Source organism: Epinephelus fuscoguttatus, linkage group LG3 (assembly GCF_011397635.1).
Source record: "Epinephelus fuscoguttatus linkage group LG3, E.fuscoguttatus.final_Chr_v1".
Classification (NCBI taxonomy): Eukaryota; Metazoa; Chordata; class Actinopteri; order Perciformes; family Serranidae; genus Epinephelus; species Epinephelus fuscoguttatus.
Window position 1 is genome coordinate 15,394,075 of NC_064754.1, and position 22,254 is coordinate 15,416,328.

The 22,254-nt window shown below is 42.7% G+C and overlaps 1 protein-coding gene across 1 annotated transcript in view; it reads right to left on the bottom strand.

Moving 5' to 3' along the window:
• The window catches only part of neurl1aa (neuralized E3 ubiquitin protein ligase 1Aa), a 59,833-nt gene that overhangs the window by 32,126 nt on the left and 5,453 nt on the right, over positions 1-22,254 (bottom strand). Inside the window, exons 2-3 of the mRNA XM_049567404.1 lie at positions 7,105-7,355; positions 6,672-6,993 (exon numbers count right to left, since the gene is read on the bottom strand). Coding sequence (XP_049423361.1) covers positions 6,672-6,993; positions 7,105-7,355 — 573 coding nt within the window. The remainder of the gene's footprint in view (positions 1-6,671; positions 6,994-7,104; positions 7,356-22,254) is intronic.

Below are 22,254 nucleotides of genomic sequence, written 5' to 3' on the forward strand. Positions count from 1 at the left end.
CGGCACATGTAAGATGTTGCTCTGAACATGCACTAAGATATAAAGAAAATAAATAGGCTATAATTAATATTTTCATAGTAGTGTAAGTAGTGAGGGGATGTTTATGATCAACTGTGAATACCTGACATTGAATGCTCATTAATGCAACATAGTCCAACAGATTAAAGAGATGCTAATTAGTATTTTCTAGATGAGAAATGGTTCAAATGACTAAGTGCAATGCAGAAGGGATCATTAACCCATAGACTGTAAAAACAATGGACGTAGTCACTCTGATGTCACCCACTGGTTTGTGGACTCCTGTTTCGAAGCCTCAAGTCTGGCATTAAGGCTGTCACCATCTTGTTTTTTTGGAGCCAGAAGTGACCATATTTGGGCGAGAGGGTGGAGCGGCAGAGAAGCAACGGGTGGATCTGACTGAGAAGCTGAGGACACTATACGCAGACAACCTTTTTGGCATGCTGATCTGCCGACTCCGTCAAACACGACATGCTTGACCTAACCACAACACAGACAGTACAGACTACAACCCATGCAGCTGCTGAGAATTTGAGCTCCGCGCTGGGGACTGCCTGCCACCCGCAGGCCTAGTGACAGGGCTAACTGTTAGCATCACCCGGCTAACTTTACCTAACTGTTATAAAAGGGTTCAACGACAGAGTTAAGCGGTGTCGATTTTAGTGTCCGTGTGAGTTTGTTGGGACTCTTAAAAAGCTTGGTGTTGGAATGTAAGCCCCTGCTGCTGTGTTTAGCCCAGTATACACTGTGTGATTTTGGGCTGTCCTAGACAATAGATGACCAATCTGACAGAAACTTATTGGAATCTTTGGTCGTGGCTCTAAAACGTTGGTCCTACGTCGCACAGTGAGAGAGGCTCAAGGATGGCCGTTGTTGTGTTCTTGCAATCAAAGACAGCCTGGGATAAAATTCTGACAGTGTCAGAAATTTGGGATGACCATCTCACTGTGTGACCCCTGTTATGACCTACATCTACTAATCTACTAATACTACGGCGGCGTAGATGGATGACACACACTGATGACGTTTTCTTCTTGCGTACTGACCACGATCAACGTACAATGGACATACGTCGTAGCCTGCAATTCAGTAGGGGCTGTCATCGCACAGTCTGCTTACATCAAACTTGATGCTGTAACCAAGTTTATTAGATCCTTGTCATACAGTGAAGCTTGCACTAAACTTGTCAGATTGCTAAAATCTCACAGCACAGTCTGTAGAATGCTTTTGCTTATGCTAACTGGGAGTTGAGAGGGTCCGGGAACAGATCCCCGTGCAAAAACAGGAGGAGCGAATGCAGGTATTGTTTGACTGACTACGTTTTGATACTACTTGGTAATGGGTTATTTCTGTCCATGTCTTAAAAGTATCAAGAAGGTGAACATGATGCATGTAGCTGCTAAAGAGCAAGATGTTTTTAAGCAGCTGGTGAAGAACAAAACTGAGTTAAAAGGAAGGTGAGTATTGGATTCGCATTCACCAAGTGGACACAGACAATACTCCTAGTGAATGCTTGGGTTGCTCCATGTCTGCTGAATGCTGATGTCATTTTTATGAATAGGTTGTAACAAGCTCATTTTGTCTTTGGAAAAGGATGAAAAAAGATACAATTCATTTTGCATTGTAAGTGCATAGAGGTGGTAGAGTACCAACCTGTGAGCTCCCGTGACAAGACTCATCTTCTGCTTGTCTAAATGTTTGTGATAATGAAGCAAAGCACACAGTGTGTTCATGAAAATACCTTCACCAAATACACTGACAGGCAGCTGACAATACACAGGAGCCATTAGAAAAATCAGTAACGTGAAATGAGCAACATAATGCAACATCTGGAAGAAGACGCTCATGATATGAAGACAGGTAGAAGAGCTGATGTGAATAGGTGGTGGAAGCTGCATGTTAGTGTGTAGCGCTGTTCCTGCTGGATGGAGACAGCAGAGACACTACCAGAGGCCCCCTGCTAATTTGCATTATGAAAAACCTGCATACACAAGCTGTACAAAATGTCTTTGAGCGAGAAACTTAATCCACCATAGAATTTTAATTCAATCTTTATGTAGCAAGGATTATAGTATTTCCAAGGAGGCACAATGAATAATCTCCCTCACTGCTGAAAAACGCTGCAATGAAGAGAATATAAATGTTATTGATCCTACAGGGGAAATTTGGTCATCACATCGGCAGAGAATAGAGGCGTAGGCTGGAGAAATGGAGATTTTGAGTGAGAATATGATAAAGGATCCAGGTAAATGTAAAAAAAGGGGGGTTTAAAGATGTCCACAATTGTAGCACATTTCTAAGATGGCTATTTAGGTATTGGAGGATTTAGAAAGAATAAAAAGTAATGAGGAAATTCTGCATTTTTACCACTTCTATTGCTATATGTTGCCTCTCAAGCTGTGGGTTTAATTGAGAATACTAGGCTGGAAAAAAAAACAACAGCTCCTCAAATGACAGATAAAATAAGGAGAGAAAGCGAGGGGAAGGCCTCAGATGTGAAAGCCCAAGGGCTTATCTGAGGATAGGGAAAGGTTCATGGAGCGTTGCGTGCAGAAACGTGATGCACAGAGCTGACACAATTGCCCATTCAGCATCACAAAGGGCCGTGTCTAGTCTGGGTGATGTATTTCTATCTCGACCCTCGGTAGCGTTCCAGCCCTCTGAACAGGCCCCTGTTTATGAGGGCAGATGTCAGTCAGTTGGCCCCCAGAGGAACATGAGCGTTGCTCTGTAGGCAGCCCTGCATACAGCCTGACTGTAAAAAGACAGTAAAAATGACTTAAGTAGAGCTAAGCAGAAGCTAGCGTTTTGATTGAAATGGTGCTGGGAGCAGTGTTTCAAAGGGGTCAGACATCTCTCAGAAAGATGCATTACAGAGACTTCAATCAGAGCAAACCTCGGGGTGGTAAGCTCGGCCAGTGGGCCTCCACTATTTGATATTTGAACCATTTTCTGCATGTCCCATTATCTGATATTTCTTTTCCCCATCTGCAAACAATAATTTATCAGGACAGACTACTGAATATGGCAAGAGGACTTTGAGTTGTGAACCATAAGTAGCACTTGTCATGAAAGGAAAGGCAAACACAGAGAGGGGAAAACAAAGACTATGGAGTCCTTCATGTTCAAGACACGAACCATCCACCCCCACCACCCTGAAGACATCAATCGACACAGTGCACAATTACAATCAATTGTTCTATCTACGGGACATGTGACCCTGCGTCTATTTTTACAACAGAAGAGGGGACGACAGCACTGAATCTCCTCAGAGAACAAATATGTGTATACATTCTCTCACATCAAAGCCTGTGCTATACTATCCAGGGCTATGTCTTTGTGGTATGCATGCTAAGCTACCCAGCATATCTTGATAATGCACAGCAACCCTCCCCCATCACTGCTTTCATGTAAACACGGGGGCCAGATATTGGTCAGATATAGATTCATTGTTCACTGATGTTCCATTGCTTCATGGAAGGCTTACTTCTAAACATGAAAAAACAGGAAGGGTAACTTTTACAAAGGACCTGTGTACAGTAAACACAAGGACACCGAAGAACCTGCAGGGATAAGACCTCTTGGCTTTCAGAGTGATGGCCGGACGATTGACGGTTTGTCAGTTGTGTCTGTTCATTTTAAGCTAGACTGGCTAGACTGCTAGGAATCTGCTCAAAGATTATGGCTCAAACACTTGACTCAAGTTTCAAGCTGCATACACTAAAAGAATGCTGCCTCTGGCAGGTAATATTGTGTCAGAGCTCTCTCACACTTCATCAGCTTTTGCCACCACTCAGAAGATTTAGAGTCCCAAATGCTTGATGAAACAGGTTGAGGAACTTCGTAGGGCTGCCCCTTGAAAGTCGGGGATTCAAATTGCCAGTCAGAGACCCCTTTGTCGACTGAGATTGCTTCAAGTCGAGCAGTCTTTTTTTTGATAGTCAGTGTGCTGAGCAGTGCATTCTGGGGATGTTTTGGTCCCCAGATTTTGCTGCGGAGGGAGCGCTCTTGATTTTCACGCTACTCTTTGGTACAGCAACTGAGGACGTGATGCAGCAGCACAGAGGAGGAAGAACTATCTTCTCTCTTCTGCTTAGAAGTGGTGAATTTACAGCTCACAGTCTCTGGCGATCTGATTTCATGGATGCTGCTGACACACTGAACGTCCCACTGAGCCCGTTCAAACTTTAAAATGTATGGAAAAAAAAGAAAGAAAAGGAATCCTCGAATATTCGCATTTAATGGCCAAATCTGATTCAACAGACACAATTCTGAGTCATGTACAGCCCTAGAACTTCCTCAGTCTGTCAACCTAATAAATCAGAGTGTGGCTTCTAAGTAGCCTTAGTGTACCTGGGTCTAACACTGAATATAACAGGAATTATTACTGCTCGTAACGTCTCGTGATTTGAAACGTCGCCTTAGTATAGCTTTGTTGGTTTATTTTCCTGATAGGAAAGAGAATCCAAATCAAAGTTTATCATAAGCAGAACACTTAGGCAGAAGGTAATACCAGCAGTGTATCATTTACAACACAGCATGAGGGCCGAATTAACACACTAGCAGGCCTTAGGGCACATTGGACTGTGTGTTTGCACTCACCACCTCTGTTTCTGTTAGAGATTCAGGTAATGAGGACTCACACGACACAGTGTTTATCTGGGCACGCTGAGCGAGCCTTCCTAAAGCTTTCCAAATAAACATGTTTTGTACATGAATCATTTCAAATGCTTGTCTCTGAGTCTGAGCGAAAGCAAACACAGAAAGTAGCTGCCTAGAACGGCCATCATGGCTAATAGGAATCTACAACTTTCTGGCTGGCCTAATCACCCTCCATATTCAATCGTTCTTAACACGTGTGGTGCTGATTCTCACTGTGGTTATTGCCTTCTAAGGACTAAATGCAATTATGGATTATCTTAAAGGATAACTTCAGTATTTTTCAACCTGGGCCCTATTTCCCCATGTGTATGTGTGCGTATGATTCATAGGTACAACTTGTTTTAAAATTGGTTCAGTATTGAGGGAGGCGGATGCAACCGGAGCCGCGAAATGAGCTAAAACAGTAACGGGGGCAAATGTGTCCCGTATAAGTTTGCGCATTAAAAGTGTTTTTTTTTCTACTACTGACCGGTTCAGATCGCCAGTGCTATCTCTGTAAATAGCATACTAAGCGTTTCTCTTACCTCTGGGCTGTGTGACGTCACGAGCTTTGTTCCACTGTGTCTGTAGCTCTCTCTACTCTTGAGGTGTTTCGGGATTGGATGTCTTCTCTTCTTCGGCTGGCAGTAGTCATCTTGGGAGAAGTGAGCACTGCAGACCCGATGGTCTGCAAGGCGCAGTGTCTGGACAGGAGTGTTAGCATCCATTTGTAGCACAACTAGCCACAACTTCAACATCTCGCCGTCCGACAAAGGCAGCCTGTGAAAGCTGTATGGGGTTTTGCGCGACATCCTGTTCTTGCAATTCGGATAAGCACAAACACGATCCATTGTTTTCAATCAATGCAGTAAAACTCTCAACTGTACTCCAGGACAACCAGCGCCACTCTGAGCGGCGCTCAGCATGGCTCTGTTTTCTTCCGGCAACAAGCAAAGCTCTCGCGAAATGACGTCACACAGCCCAGAGGTAAGACAAATGCTTAGTATGCTATTTACAGAGATAGCACTGGCGATCTGAACCGGTCAGTGGAGAAAAAAAGCACTTTTAATGCACAAACTTATACGGGACACATTTGCCCCCGTTACCATTTTAGCTTGTTTTGCGGCTCCCGGCTGCATCCACCTCCCTCAATACTGAACCAGTTTTAAAACTAGCTGTACCTATGAATCATACGCACACATACACATGGGGAAATAGGGCCCAGGTTGAAAAATACTGAAGTGATCCTTTAAGCACTGTGAGTCATTGCATTTTGATGATTGACCATATCTATTTGAGCTGAAGAATTTGCAGCACTTATCAAAATTGTTGTCTGGAAACTCCCCAAATCAACTGGAAGAAAAGGCCAAAGCTAGCTAGACCAAACAGTCACCTCTTCACACAGTAAGAAAAAGTGATTACAGCATGTAAGATGCTCTGTGTGGGGCTCCAGTAAGTGCGACCCAGCAGTAATAAACACTATCATCTGGTAATACATTTTCCTGGACCTACTACAAGCTCAAATTTCTGACAATTTGCTTGCTCAAGTGAGATCTCTATCGTCCAGCAGTAGAGTTGAAAACTGTGTGTATCTTGTCATTTTATTCTTGCAATTCAGAAACTTGCAGGTACAAACACTTTTGGTTTGTTTGCTACTACTTCTCTAGCATGAACACACGCTAAATGGTAAAGTATCCACAGCCTCACACACTGTCACACAGTTTCGCGGGATTCCGATGCCTATGTAGTTAGCCATAGAAATAGTCAAGAAATAGTCTGGAGTATAACCATAACATATCCTTATATAAACCCTGTTTTTCATACTATTCTGTTAAACCCCTTCATGCTTAGTTTACGATTATTAGTCAGTTGATGAAATTACCACAAACTAATTGTCACACAGTGAATGGGGGGCTTTTAGGGCCCCAGAGGATCTGGGTCCCTAAGGCAGTCGCCCTCATTGCCTGTTTTGTAATTCAGTTCTGCATTTTATGCTTCTTCAACCATCTTACCTAGCAGCTGCACTCCGCGGGTCAGACCGTAAACATCAATGAGTGCCCAGAGGGGCTCAGCTGTGCGGACTCCGCTGAAGAACAGCATGGGACTGGACTCGTTAATGCGGTAGAAAACTCTGCCCTTCTTGTCTACCCAAAAGGCGATAACGTTGCCCTCATTGGCAAACTCCTCAGGCAGGGCCTTGGCCCAGAAGCCACTCTGGGACACCAGGTCAGGGCAGGCATACTTGGGCAGGTTGTCTGGGTTTATCCTGGAGGGGTCTTTGGCGGTGAAGCCCAGACGTAGAGCCCCGCTCCAGCAACACTGCTTTTTAGTAATCTGGGAACAAGAGGACAGAATGTGGCTTTATTGGTCAAGCTAAGATAAAAAAAAAGAAAACAAGAGTTGTGACTCCCCTACTTTTAGGACCTCCATTCTGACATCAAATACCTTGAGGCGGACTTGCTCATAGAGCGCTATGGGCCTGTTGCTGAAGGTGATGGCGTTGCAGAAACTGGCCTGCCTCTTGACTGTCTTCTGGGCGAGGTCCATGACGATTTGGGATCCCTTGGCGTTTGGATGGAACAGAAGTGGGCTGATGGGAAGGGGCCCGCCAACGCTGCCACACTGGATGGGCAGGCACCTCTTGGGTTTGTGGTGGCATCTGTGTGACGTGGACGGGAACGGGCCACCGAGGGAGTCTGAGGCAGAGAGAAACAAAAGGAGAGCGAAGCACAGAGAGGGTTGAGCTTTACTATGAAACAAAAGAGTCCTAATTAGGAGCAGGAGGTTAGGTTTAGTCACTGTAATTAGTGTCTGATGTTGTTGTTTCAAATTTGATGAAAAGCTTTGCATCACAGAAAATAACATCAGATATTACTGCATAATCTAAGATTTCTGAGCTCTTGTATTTGGCTTCTTTGTTGATTATTTGTGAGCAATGGAGTAATAAGCTAATCAGCCATAATCACTTTGGGCCCTACAGGGTGAAAAGCAAATCTCCGTGCACGTCTAGATTGCAACACATGTCCAAGACAGAAATTATGCTCTTCAGTTTTTCACATACTGAACTGTTCCCAGACAAACAGCCCTTTAGAAATCCAAAATGATAAGATGGTCCATGTCCACTGAGAGCCGTTCAGTTGAGCATCTGTCTACACAAGTCTCAAGTAGAAGCCTTGCACTGTCTGGCAGCATAATGCAGTATTACATACCACATACATATTAATGACAGGATCCATTATTTGGCAAATTGATTCATTAAGACATCATTCTTGCATAGAAAAGATCGTAGCTCAATAAATACTAACCAGTCAAATAATTTCATCTTGCCCTCCAACTTGCAGAGAAAGGCTTGACCGACTTGATAATTAGATGCATGGCAAGTAAACTTGTCTGAATGGAGTCTGGGTGAGTGTGTCTGAGGGGGTATGACCACAACACTTAAGGAGCTACTAGAAAGAACATGTACTGGAGCTATTTCACAGATCTTCCAGAGCTACCAGATTAAAATATCCGAATTAGTATTCTGAGAGCGAGCTGAAGTCTTTGGCTTTGACAGAGAATCCAGAAAATTCCACCATCTGATACTCCTTCAATTTCTTATATATCATCATCCTGTGATCCTAAATGATTTCCAGAAGTTTCAGTATTTGTGTTTGAGCATTCCAGTACTTTGCAGTGAGGTGGTTTAATTTACCTCTCTGTTGTGCCCACTTGCTCTCAACTTGTCCGGTCTAATTTTACGCCAGTTGGTGATCCACATTTCTCACCTGGATATTTTGTATCCAGCAGGCTACAGAAACCAAGCAATAGCAACCGTGATTGCCACTTAAAGGTATACTATGCGGGATTGTCGGTTACTGTTTGTAAACATGGTCGCAAGCAAAAGTGAAAGCAAAAGCCAATGCCGAGTTCCCTCTTGTTTGGCGTTTTGCCTCACTATAAATGCATTATTTTGGTGCTGTGTTTCTTGGGTGCTGCTTATGCTCTGGCACCTGGTTTATAAAGCCCCGACTTCACCTGAGTGCTGCAGGGATGCATGTCTGAAAACAAGAAGACAATAGGAAAATCCAAGCAGAGGGCAGAGTCACTGCAGAAAAACACAGTTCTTATGATTTACTGCCCTCTTCCAATTGGAGGAACTGATACATCAATATAAACAGCAGTAAAACCCGATGTTTACCCTGACGTATCAGTTACCTGATTTTTTTCTCCAACCAAACTCTGGTCAGCTATGCTGGACACGTTACAGCACCAAATGTTGGGCCACCTATCCATGAGAAAAAGTATTGAGGGAGAATAATTATACACACATCACGTTGGTGCAAGGCTATCTGTTGTTTGGATTTTTAAACTAGTTTTTAGAAGGGTGTTTAAGACCCAATTTAATGTATTCAAAGGTTATGTGGACTTAGAGAGGTGCAACGGCATCTAGTGTGAGGACTGCAGATTGCAACCAGCTGAAACTTTGTATTCATTGTTTAAGAGGTTTTTTACCAGGAGCTGAATTATCAGCAGAGGTCTCTTCTTCTACAAAATAAACAGAACCGGTGATTTAAACCAGCAGAAACACTGAATAAAGTTTCATGTTACAAAGCAGTGTTCACTGCTCATTGCTGGGGGCTGCTAACTACACTAGCTGCAAGAAAATGTAAAAATGTGGATGGTGTATCTGGAGCCAGGGTTAGGTTTGTTCATTCTTGACTATTGAAGACACAAGCTGGTGCAACATGGGGATCTCTGTAGACATCTAGTCTCAAAGGTCTCAATCCAAAGTTGTCAAATACCAGTGCTTGGTTAGTGACTTCCGGCATTAGACCCTGATGTGTTCCCTGGAAATCCAGAGTTCTCGCAAGAACACAATTTGAATTTGCTCAGCGAGTCACTCTGGCAATCAGTAATGATGCTCATTACCCATGCCCTTGTAGCCGAGCTGCACCAATCACATCGGTGTATCTGATATAGGCGGGCCAGAGGCGAGCTAAACAGATGACGACAGCGCTGCAACGACAAAGTCCGGAATCAGTCAGTAAACATTGCAAGATGGCGGGAACTGCCCATTGGTTTGACAGCCCATTGTTCCAACCATATTAAACTCATTGTTGCTAAGTCCGTTCCGAAATCATCATGATGCCCTGTGGTTAAGGTCTGGTTAGGTTTAGGCACAAAAAACACTTGGTTAGGGTTAGGAAAAGATCATGGTGTGGGTTAAAATGAAAAAGAAAGTGACAAACACATAAGCCGTGAGCCTGCTCCACCTCAAGCCGGTTGCACCATACGCGCACCATACGTGCACCATACGTGCGCCGCGAGCTGTTCAGCACCGCAGACAGTCGGACTAATGGGATGTCGAACCAATGGGCTGTCGAACCAATGACATGGACCCCAAGATGGCTATGGATGAACACCAGTTGTTTGAAACAGCTTTGGCCGCTACAATGAACGAGTTAGACTTGGCTTTTTCTCTAAAAGAGGAACAGAAGACGGTGCTCGAATCTTTCCTTTGCAAGAAGGACGTTACTGCTGTTCTGCCGACCGGATACGGCAAGAGTGTAAAATACCAGTTAGCTTAGCTGGTAGCGCTCTGGATACGTTACCCCGTGTATTGTTCTGATTGGTTGTAGTGTTAACCAATTGCGTGCAGTGATATTTACAAATGCATGGTTGGTGCCGCCCCTCGAGTTGGGCCATTTTCATTACTCATGGCCAGACCCTAAATCTTTTTACATTTGGGTCTGGATTTCCAGGCTAGATGATGTGTTGGATTGGTCCAACAACCACAGACTTTCACCCAGGAGGCTGGTGTTTGCTTCTGGTAAGATTGTAAACCAAACCCTGTTTTGTTTCCCCTAAAACCAACCACGTGCTTTTGTTGCCTAAATCTAACCACGTGCGTGTGTTGTTGAAGGGGGAAAAAACACCAATTCACAGCGTTGTACCAACATGGTGCGTTTATTTTGAAACTGACAATGCATGTAACAGGCTGAAGTTGAAACCCAGATTGTCAACAACTAAGACACCAAGGGTACCTTACATGTCATATCTCGACGTGGAAAGATGAGGTAGGAGTGAGAACGTGTTGCTGTGGATGAGGACCCGGTCCCTATATAGATATAAGCAGCTCATTCTAAAGAAACAAATTTTGATAGAATGTTTTATTAACTAATATATGTTTGATATTTTGTAGTACAGCCTTTGCATTACTTTGTTTTCCCTTATGCACTTTCTTTCAATGTATTTTATTCAATTGTTTGTTGTCAGTTGTTTACCACCTTGAGTGGTATAGATGGCTAACCACACCTGTCATCATAGAGCTAATCAGACTGTAGGTATATATAAAGGTATAGGTATAGGTAGATACAAGTAGGATTGAAATTGAATTGATCAAAGGTCTCCATTAAACTGTTGTGGCATAGAGTGTGTGCAGGTGTTACTTAATTCCTTCAAATAAGAAAGCATTAATATATAAGATATATGACTGCTTCTAACAGTATTGCCAATGTTTTACAGAGCTCTTAAGCTTAATTCCCACCTGTGTCAGGTGCTCAGACTATACACAGCTATAACTGTAAACGTCTGAGTTAAACTACAGTTAATATTCAGTTTATAGAGCTCTGGACTCACTCTATACCCACTGTCATAATCACAGGAGGCTGTTTGACAAACAAACAGATGAAAGCTAACACTGTGGCAGCAGCAGATGTCCTGTGGAGTCCTGATAAGACTACGCCGCTAGACCTCAAAAAACAGCAGGCTTTGTGTTCACTCTCTTTCTTTGTCTCCGTCCTCTCCCTCTCATCTGTGTTTATCTAGTAATGACCCTTCCAGTTTTTCACCCCGTACGCGTGTCTGCCGTTCAATCTGGCCCCAACCTAGGAGCACTGTGGAGGTCTTTTGTCTTAGGCAGAGCCACAGGAGAGCAGTTGTTGAATGTGGTGCACATGGTCCTGGGCAGATTGAGCTGAATGCATTACCGGGCTCTAAAGAGGCGCAGCTGCTGTGGAGGCAAACAGGCTATGTGTGAATTCATGTTCCTTAGCAACCCCTCGTATCTAAAGGTCTTGATCGGCGCACTCTTTCACTCTGTGGCTATCAGCTAGGACACAACAGATGCCTTTTGTTTACTCAGACACAACAAATGATATTTATAGTCTCAGATTGTAGCTTTTTGCAGCTAAGCTTGTGTGTGCTTTTCTGAGAAGCCATTAAACACAGTGGAAAGTCAGTTTACTTTGTTTATGTGTATCATTCTGGTACATTTCTTTTGATCATCCACTTCTTTCCCAAATATCCTCATGAACAACAAAGGTATACAGATAACTGTATTTGCAGGTCAATGGGAGGATGTACTGATTCATACCCTGTAATACAGCTGCACCGGAGAAAATGCGAGTGTGTGAGTGTCTTCAAGTGCTTTGTGACATTTGGATCCTTCCTGCTATTCAAGGTAACATGTACGGTAAAGGAAGAGTGTGGTTTTTATGTTTGACCTCAATTACTCACAGTAAAAACAACCTTGATGGTTAACTCTCAACACACTCAAACTCATTTCCAGCTACAGCAGTGACATATTTTTAGCAAAAAATCTCTGATAAACCAGTTGTACTGTACGCTACCTGCTCAGCATCAGCAGACAGCCAAAGTTGGCGACTGCATATCTAACATAGTGCAGCATTTAGGAGCTAAAGAGACAGACAGATATTTCCTTAAGCGGTTGGTGGAGAGCAAAACAGAGCTAAAAGAAAGAGATAATTGGATTTATATTCAAGTGGGGTTATACTTATCCATAGTCAGTGTACAGTATTATATACAGTAAACATCTGTCAGCAAGCCCCCACTTTGAAGAAGCAGCAGGAGTACCGACACAGATGCTAAGCAATATACTTCTGTGGACAGGGCAGCAGCAAAACTCATGTTAGTCACTGAAAAAAAAATCTATATCAGTTTCATTGTACGCTATATTGAGAGTATTTTCACGGCTTCAGGTCGCCATCTTTGCTCTCGTCAAAGCAACCAGACTCCATTAACAAAAATAGTAATTTTAGCTAGCTAAACATGAAAGCTGCTGGTCCACCACTGACTCAATCAGAAAGTTAAACTGTGTTGTTGTAGACTTTGGTGAATTGGAACAAACCCTTCTAAAATCCAGAGTCACACAATAATACAAACAAACTAACCAGCGGCCCAGAAGCCCAAACCAGCGGTAGACCAGCAGCTACTGTGTTAAGTGATGTTAAATTGCCATTTTTCTCAGTGGAGTCTGGCTTTCAAGAGAGCCACATAAAGGCTTCAGTTCCCCGTTGAAAATCGCTGTCTGGTCATAAGGTAAAGCAGCGAAAATATTGCAAATACAGTGTACATTTAAACTAGTGTTGACGGGACTTTTTTTAGGTGGCTTTGTTATGTTTTATTGCTGACCCCTCCACAGCAGTACAATGCTTAGCTTCTGTGTCAGTCTCCTGGCTGCTTCTCCAAACTGGGACCATCTCGACTGGCATCTACTGTATGTAATACACTGACTACGATAAAGAACGTCATACAACCCAACTTCAAAAGATCCAAACTATCCCCTGCAAGTGCATATACCAGGTAGTACACCTTGTTACTGGTAGCAATGTGCTAATTCTACTGTTAGCTAAAAAATGTTACAGTGGAGGAGAAAATTATTGCTAGGCCTACAGTGTTAGGCTCAAAAATGTTATTTATTGCTCATTACTCTTTTCAAAAGAAGTATAAGTAATATCAAAAATAGGCAACATGTGGAGGCGGCCTCTAGCTCAGGGAGTAGGGTGTCTGCCCCATGGAGTTGCTTGCAGCAGCCTGGGTTGGATCCCAACCTATAGCCCTTTGCTGAATGTCATCCCCATTATCTCTCCCCCTTTCCCATCAATCTCTGGATGCACTGTAATAAAAGGCAATAAAAGTGCAAAAAAAAAAAATCTTTAAAAAAAAAAGGATCAAGCAACATGTCATCCATCACATATCCAGCAAAACAGTACTTTATCACTTGCAGCTGTCCACAATTATTACCCAGTTTTGTTTGTTTAGCCAGTGCAGGCTACAGCCATCCCCTGTGGCCGCACAGAGCTCACTTGTGTGTGTGTGTGTGTGTGTGTGTGTGTGTGGGTGGGGTTGGGGTTGGGGGTGGGGGGGGGGGGGGGGGGTAAATTTCCTGGATTAGATTTCGTTGGCATTAAGTTCGTAGTAGGTGTTTCAGACTGGAGGTTTGAGGTCGTGTTTTTGGCACTGGAAAGAGCCTTTGTAGAGTAAGGATGTTATTGTTATCTTTTCTCCTGATAAAAATCAAAGTAATTGGAATATTTCCGGCCACTGAAGGTAAGGGTTTCCATTTTCCAAACTGGCTGCTGCTTTGTACAGTAGCCCAGAATGGACAAGCCAAACACTGGCTCTAGATTGGGCCACAGGCATTTTCGCGTTGGCCACCATAGCTGCCCCTCTGTGATAAAAGCATTGGAAAACACAGATTTGTAACATTAACCTACTTTATTATGTGCTTTAGGGGTTTAAATCAACAGGAGACCTTTGCAGATAATCGGCTCCTGGTAAAAACCTCCTGAACAATAAACATTAAAGGAATTCTAACCGGGAGCTGGTTGCAATCTGCAGCTCTCACTGCTAGATGCTGGTACATCCCTCCAGATCTTACACACTGGACCTTTAAGTTTCAGTTTCGGAAGAACCAAACCAGCCTGACGCCCACTGGCTGGTCTCAGTCCTTCAATTACCTCAGCAACACAAATCCTGGAATAGCCTATGCTCCTGTCCACAGAGCCTGAGATGTGACCCCTTGATGTAAACAGCTTGAAAATGGCTCCTGTTAACATCAGTCTGACAACTGCCTTTTAGAAACCTCTGTTTGTGCACACAGTGTTGTTGTGTGTGTTATCTGAGAAAAAGCAGCTTTAACAGCCTCGCAGGAGCCATTTTGCCAAAGGTCAAGGATGTCTTGTTATGAGCAAACAGGGTGCGAAGCTTGTATTCCTCTGCCCCGGAGCGTAGAGGTCTTTATCCCACTAATAACAACAATATACAGGCTTGTGTGCGGCTAATACCTGTCATACACCAATGAACATCTCTGTGGAGCAGTAAGCTAATCTCTTACCATTTCATTTGGCTGATGACTGTGGGTGAGTGAGGGCTGAGCTGTGTGTGTGTGTGTTTATTATCTGGAGTTGTGTAGTCGTTACTCTTCAACCATCACCTGAGTGGTTTACCATGCAAATAGGGTTTTATAGGTGGGAGAAAACTATTCAAATATTTGCTCAGGATCTGGTTGGCAAACAAATTCCTGGTTGTGGGGAAACAACCTTAAACGCTGTTCTCCATATGAAATGGTCTCGTAAGGTAACAGTCAAGCTGTATTACATGAAACTGGGTCAAGTATTATTTGCAAATAATCAATACCTGCTATCTGATGCTCAGTAAAATGTGTGCTAAGAGGTCTGAATGCGCTTTAACACTTGCAGTGTGTGGTAAATTGTGAAAAAACCAGCATATGGAAGTATACTGAGTGAATTAAATGAACATAAAGAATCATTTCCTATTTTGAACTTTCTCTATTGACTAGAATTTGCAGATACCATTGACCTGCTTCACCGCCATAGATAACCATCAATGCTAAACTTAGCTCCATGGAAACATGATGAGTCCACAGCAGTCAGTCACAACAGCAGCGGCACTTAGAAGCGCAGGTAGCCCACATACCAACCCACTGCCAGTACATGTTGCTATGTAAAGCCTAGCTTAACGCTCATCCTGGAAGTCTTTAGGGAAAACACAAACAGACACACACAAAGACACACACACAGCCTGTGTGTCTCTGTGATCTGTCTGTCTCTTACCTAAAATATTTAAAGGGATACTTTGCAACCAGCTTTGTATCACAACAATGTGGGCAGTGTGTGTAAATGAACTGTGGTAAACTTCCCTCTATCTTAGCAACGCCCTGATCTTCCTGCTCCTGTCTCAGTTCAACAGATTACAGATCTAACAACAACAGATTATACTTCCGCATTTTCTCCCGCTGTCACAGACACAGGGAGTACACAAGTAGATCGACAGAGATCCAACCCCTTTTCTCTCTTTGGCTCTTAAACTCAGACCAAACTGAGATCAAACTGTAAAAACAGGGCAGCGCTGATCAAATATAAATCAAGATTCTGTTCTTGTAAATACGGACTGCAGTATAGGTCATAAACCCTAACCCCTCAATGTTAAAGGATGGGACATAGACCAAACTAAAAGATCATCATACACGCCAAATAAAATTTTCATTGGTCAAGTGTTCTTTTTTCTTACAAGTTTGGTTTTAGTTAGTTATTTGATGCCATAAAAAGGAGGTTTGATTCATGACAGCTATATGTACCAATCATGGACAAAGCTACCGTGATGGCACTCACTGGTGGACTGCCATTTTAAAGCCTTGAGTTTGGAATTTCAGCAGTCGCCATCTTGGCTTTTTTGGAGCCAGAAGTGACCATATTTGGAGGAGAGGTTGGAGCCGTGGAAGAGTGAAGGATGGAGCTTACTGAGAAGCCGAGGACATTATCTGCAGACAGCTTGTCACTCAAGCAGCCCTGTTCTTCAATATGCGGAAATTTGGGCCTTCATAAAATATACTAGAGTGAGTTATAAAATAATTCACCCCTGTTTAGTTGTCATGAATGTTTAAATTAGCTATAGAGACAAAAAGCTTTTTCGTACTAGGCTGTCAACATGTTTACTTCTGCTGTAAAGACAGGCAGTTTAACATGGGGATCTGTAGGGATTTAATCTGTTTTGGAGCCAGCCTCAAGTGGTCATTCAATGAACTGCAGTTTTTAGCAATTCTGGCCTCAGAGGTTGCCACTTGTTGCCGATCAGTGTGCTCATGATCAGTGGCGCCACTTGTGATTGGTCAGATTCGTGTATGTAAACTCTAGCCCCTTTTACACTGCCAGATTTCCCGTGAATGTTGGGCCGTGTTTTTTCCACGGAAAAGCATATTGGCGGAACTTTTTTGGTTTAAAAAGAATGAGGCGCCCTTCCACCACGGGAGGGGCTGTTGATGACTTGTGGGAGGAGCTGTTGATGACGCCACACGTGTGAGCCACTGCCGGTGGATAAACAGGAAACAGGAATTAGCGAGGAGCTAGTAGCAAGAGAGAAACGCAAACCTGACAGATACTGTAAAGATGAGCAACTGGGGAGACAAGGAATTGCACACCCTCCTTGTCCTCACAAACGAAGAGGTCATTAACCTTCAAATGACGGGGATGATGAAGAACGGGCCAACTAATGAGAGAATTGTCAAAGGACTGACCAGCTGCTGCTTCCCTCCCACGTCACTGTTTACGTCACACACTGCGCTACATGTTTTGTTACTTGCTCACGCCCCCCATTGCCCCGAAAAAGGCACATTCTGTATAAACAAAAGTAGGTAGGTGGCATTTTGCTGCACTCCCTGATTTTGTTTTTATATTGCCAATGCTGAAAGAAGACTGATTGGGCTTTCCTGCAAATTTGCACAATTCCTATCTAAAAAGGGCTTCTGGTTCAAAATGACTTCACTAAAGCAAGATGGCAGCAGCCGTATCTAGAATAATTTGGCCTCAAGTAGGAGGAAGTGGAGACACAAAGTGGAGGCCCAGTTCTATGAAAAGACTTTCCAGCAGTGAAATACTTCTTTAAGCCTTTTGGGAATATGAAAGCATGCAGCCCAGTGTTGGGTGTGACACAAGATAACAAATTCTTAAATGTTTGGATTTCAAATAAATCTATCACTGTGTACATATGAAGCCATTAGTGTAAATTAATAATGTACTGCTGTACTTAAGACCCATCACCAAAACACTCTGTTAAGAAAACATTTTTTTGCATTATTTCCAGGCCATGTACACTGTTATGCTTTAACAATAATTTTGTTCTCCTGGAATAATTGAAATCATTACCATTTCATTAAATAAAAGCGTGAACGTCCTCTTTTACAAAGATTACCAGTGTAAATTGTTACTCTTAAGTTCTTTATTTGATTTTGCTCTGCCGGGATCTGTTGACAGTGTCATTTACAACACCACAAACAAGCCTGGAGGGCAATGACAAACAACGTCTTAATGATGTTTACATAGCAGTGTCTGGATGATGTATTCAGTCCCACTGATTCATGACAAAATGGCATTCCAGCCTGATGTAACACCAACTGTTCATGAATCACACAGTAATAGTGACGATTAATCACACAGATTATCATTTAGGCTTAGATGCATAAAAATACAGCTCAGGCAGGGTGTCTTTATGTGCTCAATACGCTCCCAGCTTTTATACGGTGCTTTTACATCGCAGCTAGCAGAGTATTACATTTCCTGTTCTTCCAGTTCCTTGCATGTGCGTTTATAGATGTGTGACAGATGCTACGCAGATACAGAGTGTGTGAAACCCAATAGGCTGTGTGTGGTTCAATGACAGGGAGGCTACCACTGTGGCAGATAACAGTAACTGTAGCTGCTATTCTACCTGGGGACAGGTACCCACAGGGACTCATTACTGACTCATCAGTCATTATGTTGCCGTTGACCTCAGGGCTTGACGTGCTCCTAGGCAACATCATGACAAATCTTGTGTTGATGCATTGATAGATGATGCGTGCCTATGGTAATGTTGCATGATGGGGGGTTTCCATATTGACAGTCAAAGCAGCATCAGGTGATCCCGTAATTTAAAACTGTTTACTTGACATTAGCTGCCATTTAATGGCTGCTTTTTTTGCATTATGCTAGCTAACACTGTAACAGCCTACATATTAAGCTGACCTGCCCTTTAGTTTCAGTCATCCTGACATTGTTTTCATGTTTATCAGGTTTATCTGTAGTCCAGCAGCAGATTAAGTTTTAAAAGGAATTTGCATGATCTCACAGATGTCTACTTTCTGCCCTAAATTATAAAATGTTTGCCTCAAGCAAACCAAAAGTCCAACCAGGGCCGCCCCTCCCTAAACGCAGAACACGCGCTGTGCGTAGGGCCTCATCTTCCATGGGGGGCCACATTTTGCGCGAGGGGACGCATTTGCGCATATGCGCAATGGATGCGCACATGCGCTACCGTGAGGCGCGCGTAGAATCAGCTCGAGGGAGGAGAGAAGAGACCTGACCGCCCGTGTGTCACTGCAATGACTGACAGCACTCGACATCTGAACAATAAGAGGGGTGCGCTGGCAGGCACTTGCAGAGCTGCAGCAGGTGAAGAGTTGTCGACATGTCGTCCAGAAAAGCCTCAGGTGCGGGGACGGGAGGGCGGGTGGGCTCCACGGAGGGGGAGACCCGAGCCTCGGGGGTATGTGCGGGGCCGGGAGGTCGGATGCTCCCAGATAGGGGAGAGGGAGAAATATAGCTCAATAAGATGAAAATAGAAAAGAATGTCTCTGTATTTTATTTCTGTTTTCAGTGTTTAATTAAGGTGGGAGAGGCGGAGGGCTGAGGGAGATCGGACACCTGCAGAGAGGGGAGAGGGAGAAATATAACAAAATAAGATTAAATAGGAAAAACCTGTCTCCCTCTTTTATTTTATTTTCAGTGTTTAATCAAGGGTGAGGGATTGAGGTGGTTGAAGTTACTTTCTTTTGATGAGTAATTGATGGCTATTTGTGACTCAGATTTGTTTATTTATTTATTTCAGTTTGAAGTTATTTTTATTTAATATTTATTTATTTATTTATTTATTTCAGGTTGAATTTTTTATTTTATTTGACTCATACAGCCAAACTACTGTTATCTACAGTACATTTGTTATTGCCAATAAAGGTTGTCAAGTTAAATGTCATTTTGTACCTATGATACATTTGGGATGGGGGCCTCCAAATAAAATTTCGCTTAGGGCCCCAATTTGGTCAGGGGCAGCCCTGAGTCCAACATTTCCACACACCAGCTTACAGTTTACATACTACTGCTGCATCTACTGATTATTTTCATTGTTGATTAATCTGTCGGCTAGTTTCTTGATAAATCAATTAATTGTTTGGTCTATAAAGTGCTGGAAAATGTCGATCAGTGTTTTCCAAAGCCCAAGATGACGTTCTTAAATGTCTTGTCTTGTCCAGAAACCAGAAAATATTCATATTTAGGAAACTGTAATCAGAGAATTGTGACTTTTTTTCTGAAAAAATACTCAAACCAATTAATGGATTATCAAATTAGTTGCTGATTTATTTCGTACTTGACACCTAATCCATTAACTGATTAATGGTTGCAGCTCTATTACTTACATACAGCAGGTCTGTTGCAAAGCCTAAGGCAAATGTGTTGTTTGCAGACTGAGTGAGTAGACATATGGACTCATTAGAATATCTTGGAAGTTACAAACCGCTGCTGGGTAACAGGTAAAATAAAATAACATTTAGACTTTCCCTCCTATGTGGGAAAGGGTGTGTGACCGAATCACAAAATAATGTACTGTACAGAGTGCCACCAATGTAAATTCAGTTGAAACTCAAGCTGTTGTTGCTTGGAGCAGTTTTCCCACAACAAAAGCAAGAATATGGTGATTTAATAGTTGTTATTTTGTCAGGTCCTCTGACAACAACCTGCCCTGCTGTGTTGTGGTAAGAGGACTTGTGGCCATTTTCATGGCAACTTCCTGTCACGACATTTCATAGATGTGGCTAGGTGTGTTGCTGGTTATGTGGGGTGATGTCCCCGTTCCTAATCATGCCTTAGTTTTCATTGCTGCAGCTGCTTTTCTGACTGAAGAAACAGCTGTGTATGAGCACGTTAGACCTATTTAAATTGCAAAACAAATAAGCTGTTGGTGGTGAATCAGAGGTCTGAATCACCAATGAAAAGGCTAAGATCTTTTGTGTTTGCTTTATTGCAGGGCTGTAACTAATAATGATCAGATCATTAGTCTAACGTTTCTTTTTCCGATCAATCATTTGGCCCATAAAGTTTGAACTGCAGTGAAACAGAAAAGTCTTATGACTGAAAAATGTCAATCACAACTTCCTCTGAATTTCCCAAAGCGATGTCTTCATATTGCAAAGTTTTGCTGTAGCAGGCCGCCACATACAGGGGACATGGATTGAATGTAGGGATGGACGAGGACAGGACAACTCAGGGAGGGACATACAAGGAGCAAGAAGAGAGGAGGCAACATGTAGAGGCAAGAGGAGAGAAGGAGAGGGCAGAGAAAGAAAGAAAGAAAGAAAGAAAGAAAGAAAGAAAGAAAGAAAGAAAGAAAGAGACAAGCTTCCAAAGAACTTCTAATGACAGGATGACTGAATGGGACCTAATTTAGCCTGTTTCAAATTCAAGCCTTGGTTATACTTTAAATGTTGGGTTAGTAGGAGAAAATGACTTTAAAACTGTGTTTAATACAAATTTTCTTCTGCTATTAATGGTTCTTAATTAAATGCGACAATATGCTGCGTTCCAAGGTCTTACATAACGTTACATCAGATTTAATGTTGGGCATTTTTCACTGTTTTTTAATGTTTTATGGAGCACACGATTTAACAAGATAATAATCTGTAGATTAATCAAAAATAATTGTTTGTTGCAGCCTTGGGCTTACATGATTAAAGATATATTATGCAGGATATTCCTAAGAAAAGAATTTATAGACTCATGCAACATTAATCCCTCTCAATTACGAACCACGAGAAGTGTGTGGTGGTGTGTTTATCTGCAGACACTCTGCCTGTGTTATCTTATATTCTTCTAATTTAACTATGGTGAGGACATTTCTGGGCCCAGTGCGCAGGACTTGAAAAAGAAGGTGCCATACAGGGTGCCGTACTCCATGCATCCAAGAGGATGCAACAAAAATCATGGACACTGTGCCAGAAAAACTGCAAATATAGCGATGGAGTGTGAATCTGAGGTTCGCTTTTACTTTCTCTTTCTTTCTCTCTCTTTCTTAACAGCAAGGGTGTCAAACTCATTTTAGTTCACAGGCCACATACAGTCCGATTTGATCGCAGGTGGGCCGGACCAGTAAAACCATTGCATTATATCCTAAAAATAACTAACACCTCCAAAACACGTCCAAGAAGTTTGTTATAAAAACGCTAACCCATTTACACCCATTTACAGGTTTGGTTGGTCGACAACTCACTGTCATTACATGTGCATTTTCCTGTACATGTCCACTCCTGTGTAGTAGTCCTGACATCACCACACCAAACTGAAGTGGAAGAAAAGAACTGTTTTCTGGTCGGGGTGGAAAAACCTCTGAAGCAGCATTTTACATGAAGAAATTGCACCTGAAACCTGGCACATCTTAACCCTCACAAGTGCATCACTATTAGGTGTGCAAGGTTCATCCAGTGGGCTGGTTTTGGCTCCCATGGGCCATAAGTTTGACACCTCTGATTTACAATAACCGACAATTCCTGCACAGTATACCTTTATTTGCTAATCAGAATTGACGTCTTTAAATTTTCTGTTCATCAGTCCTTTCACCACAACTGTATTGCATAACAACACACAAAAATAACAAATACATATTACAAAATACAGTTATGAGCAGTAGACTGACTAGTCTTTATACCTAAAGGAACATCTAGTTTCCTGGTTTACCCCACTGTAGAGACACCGCACTATCAATAAT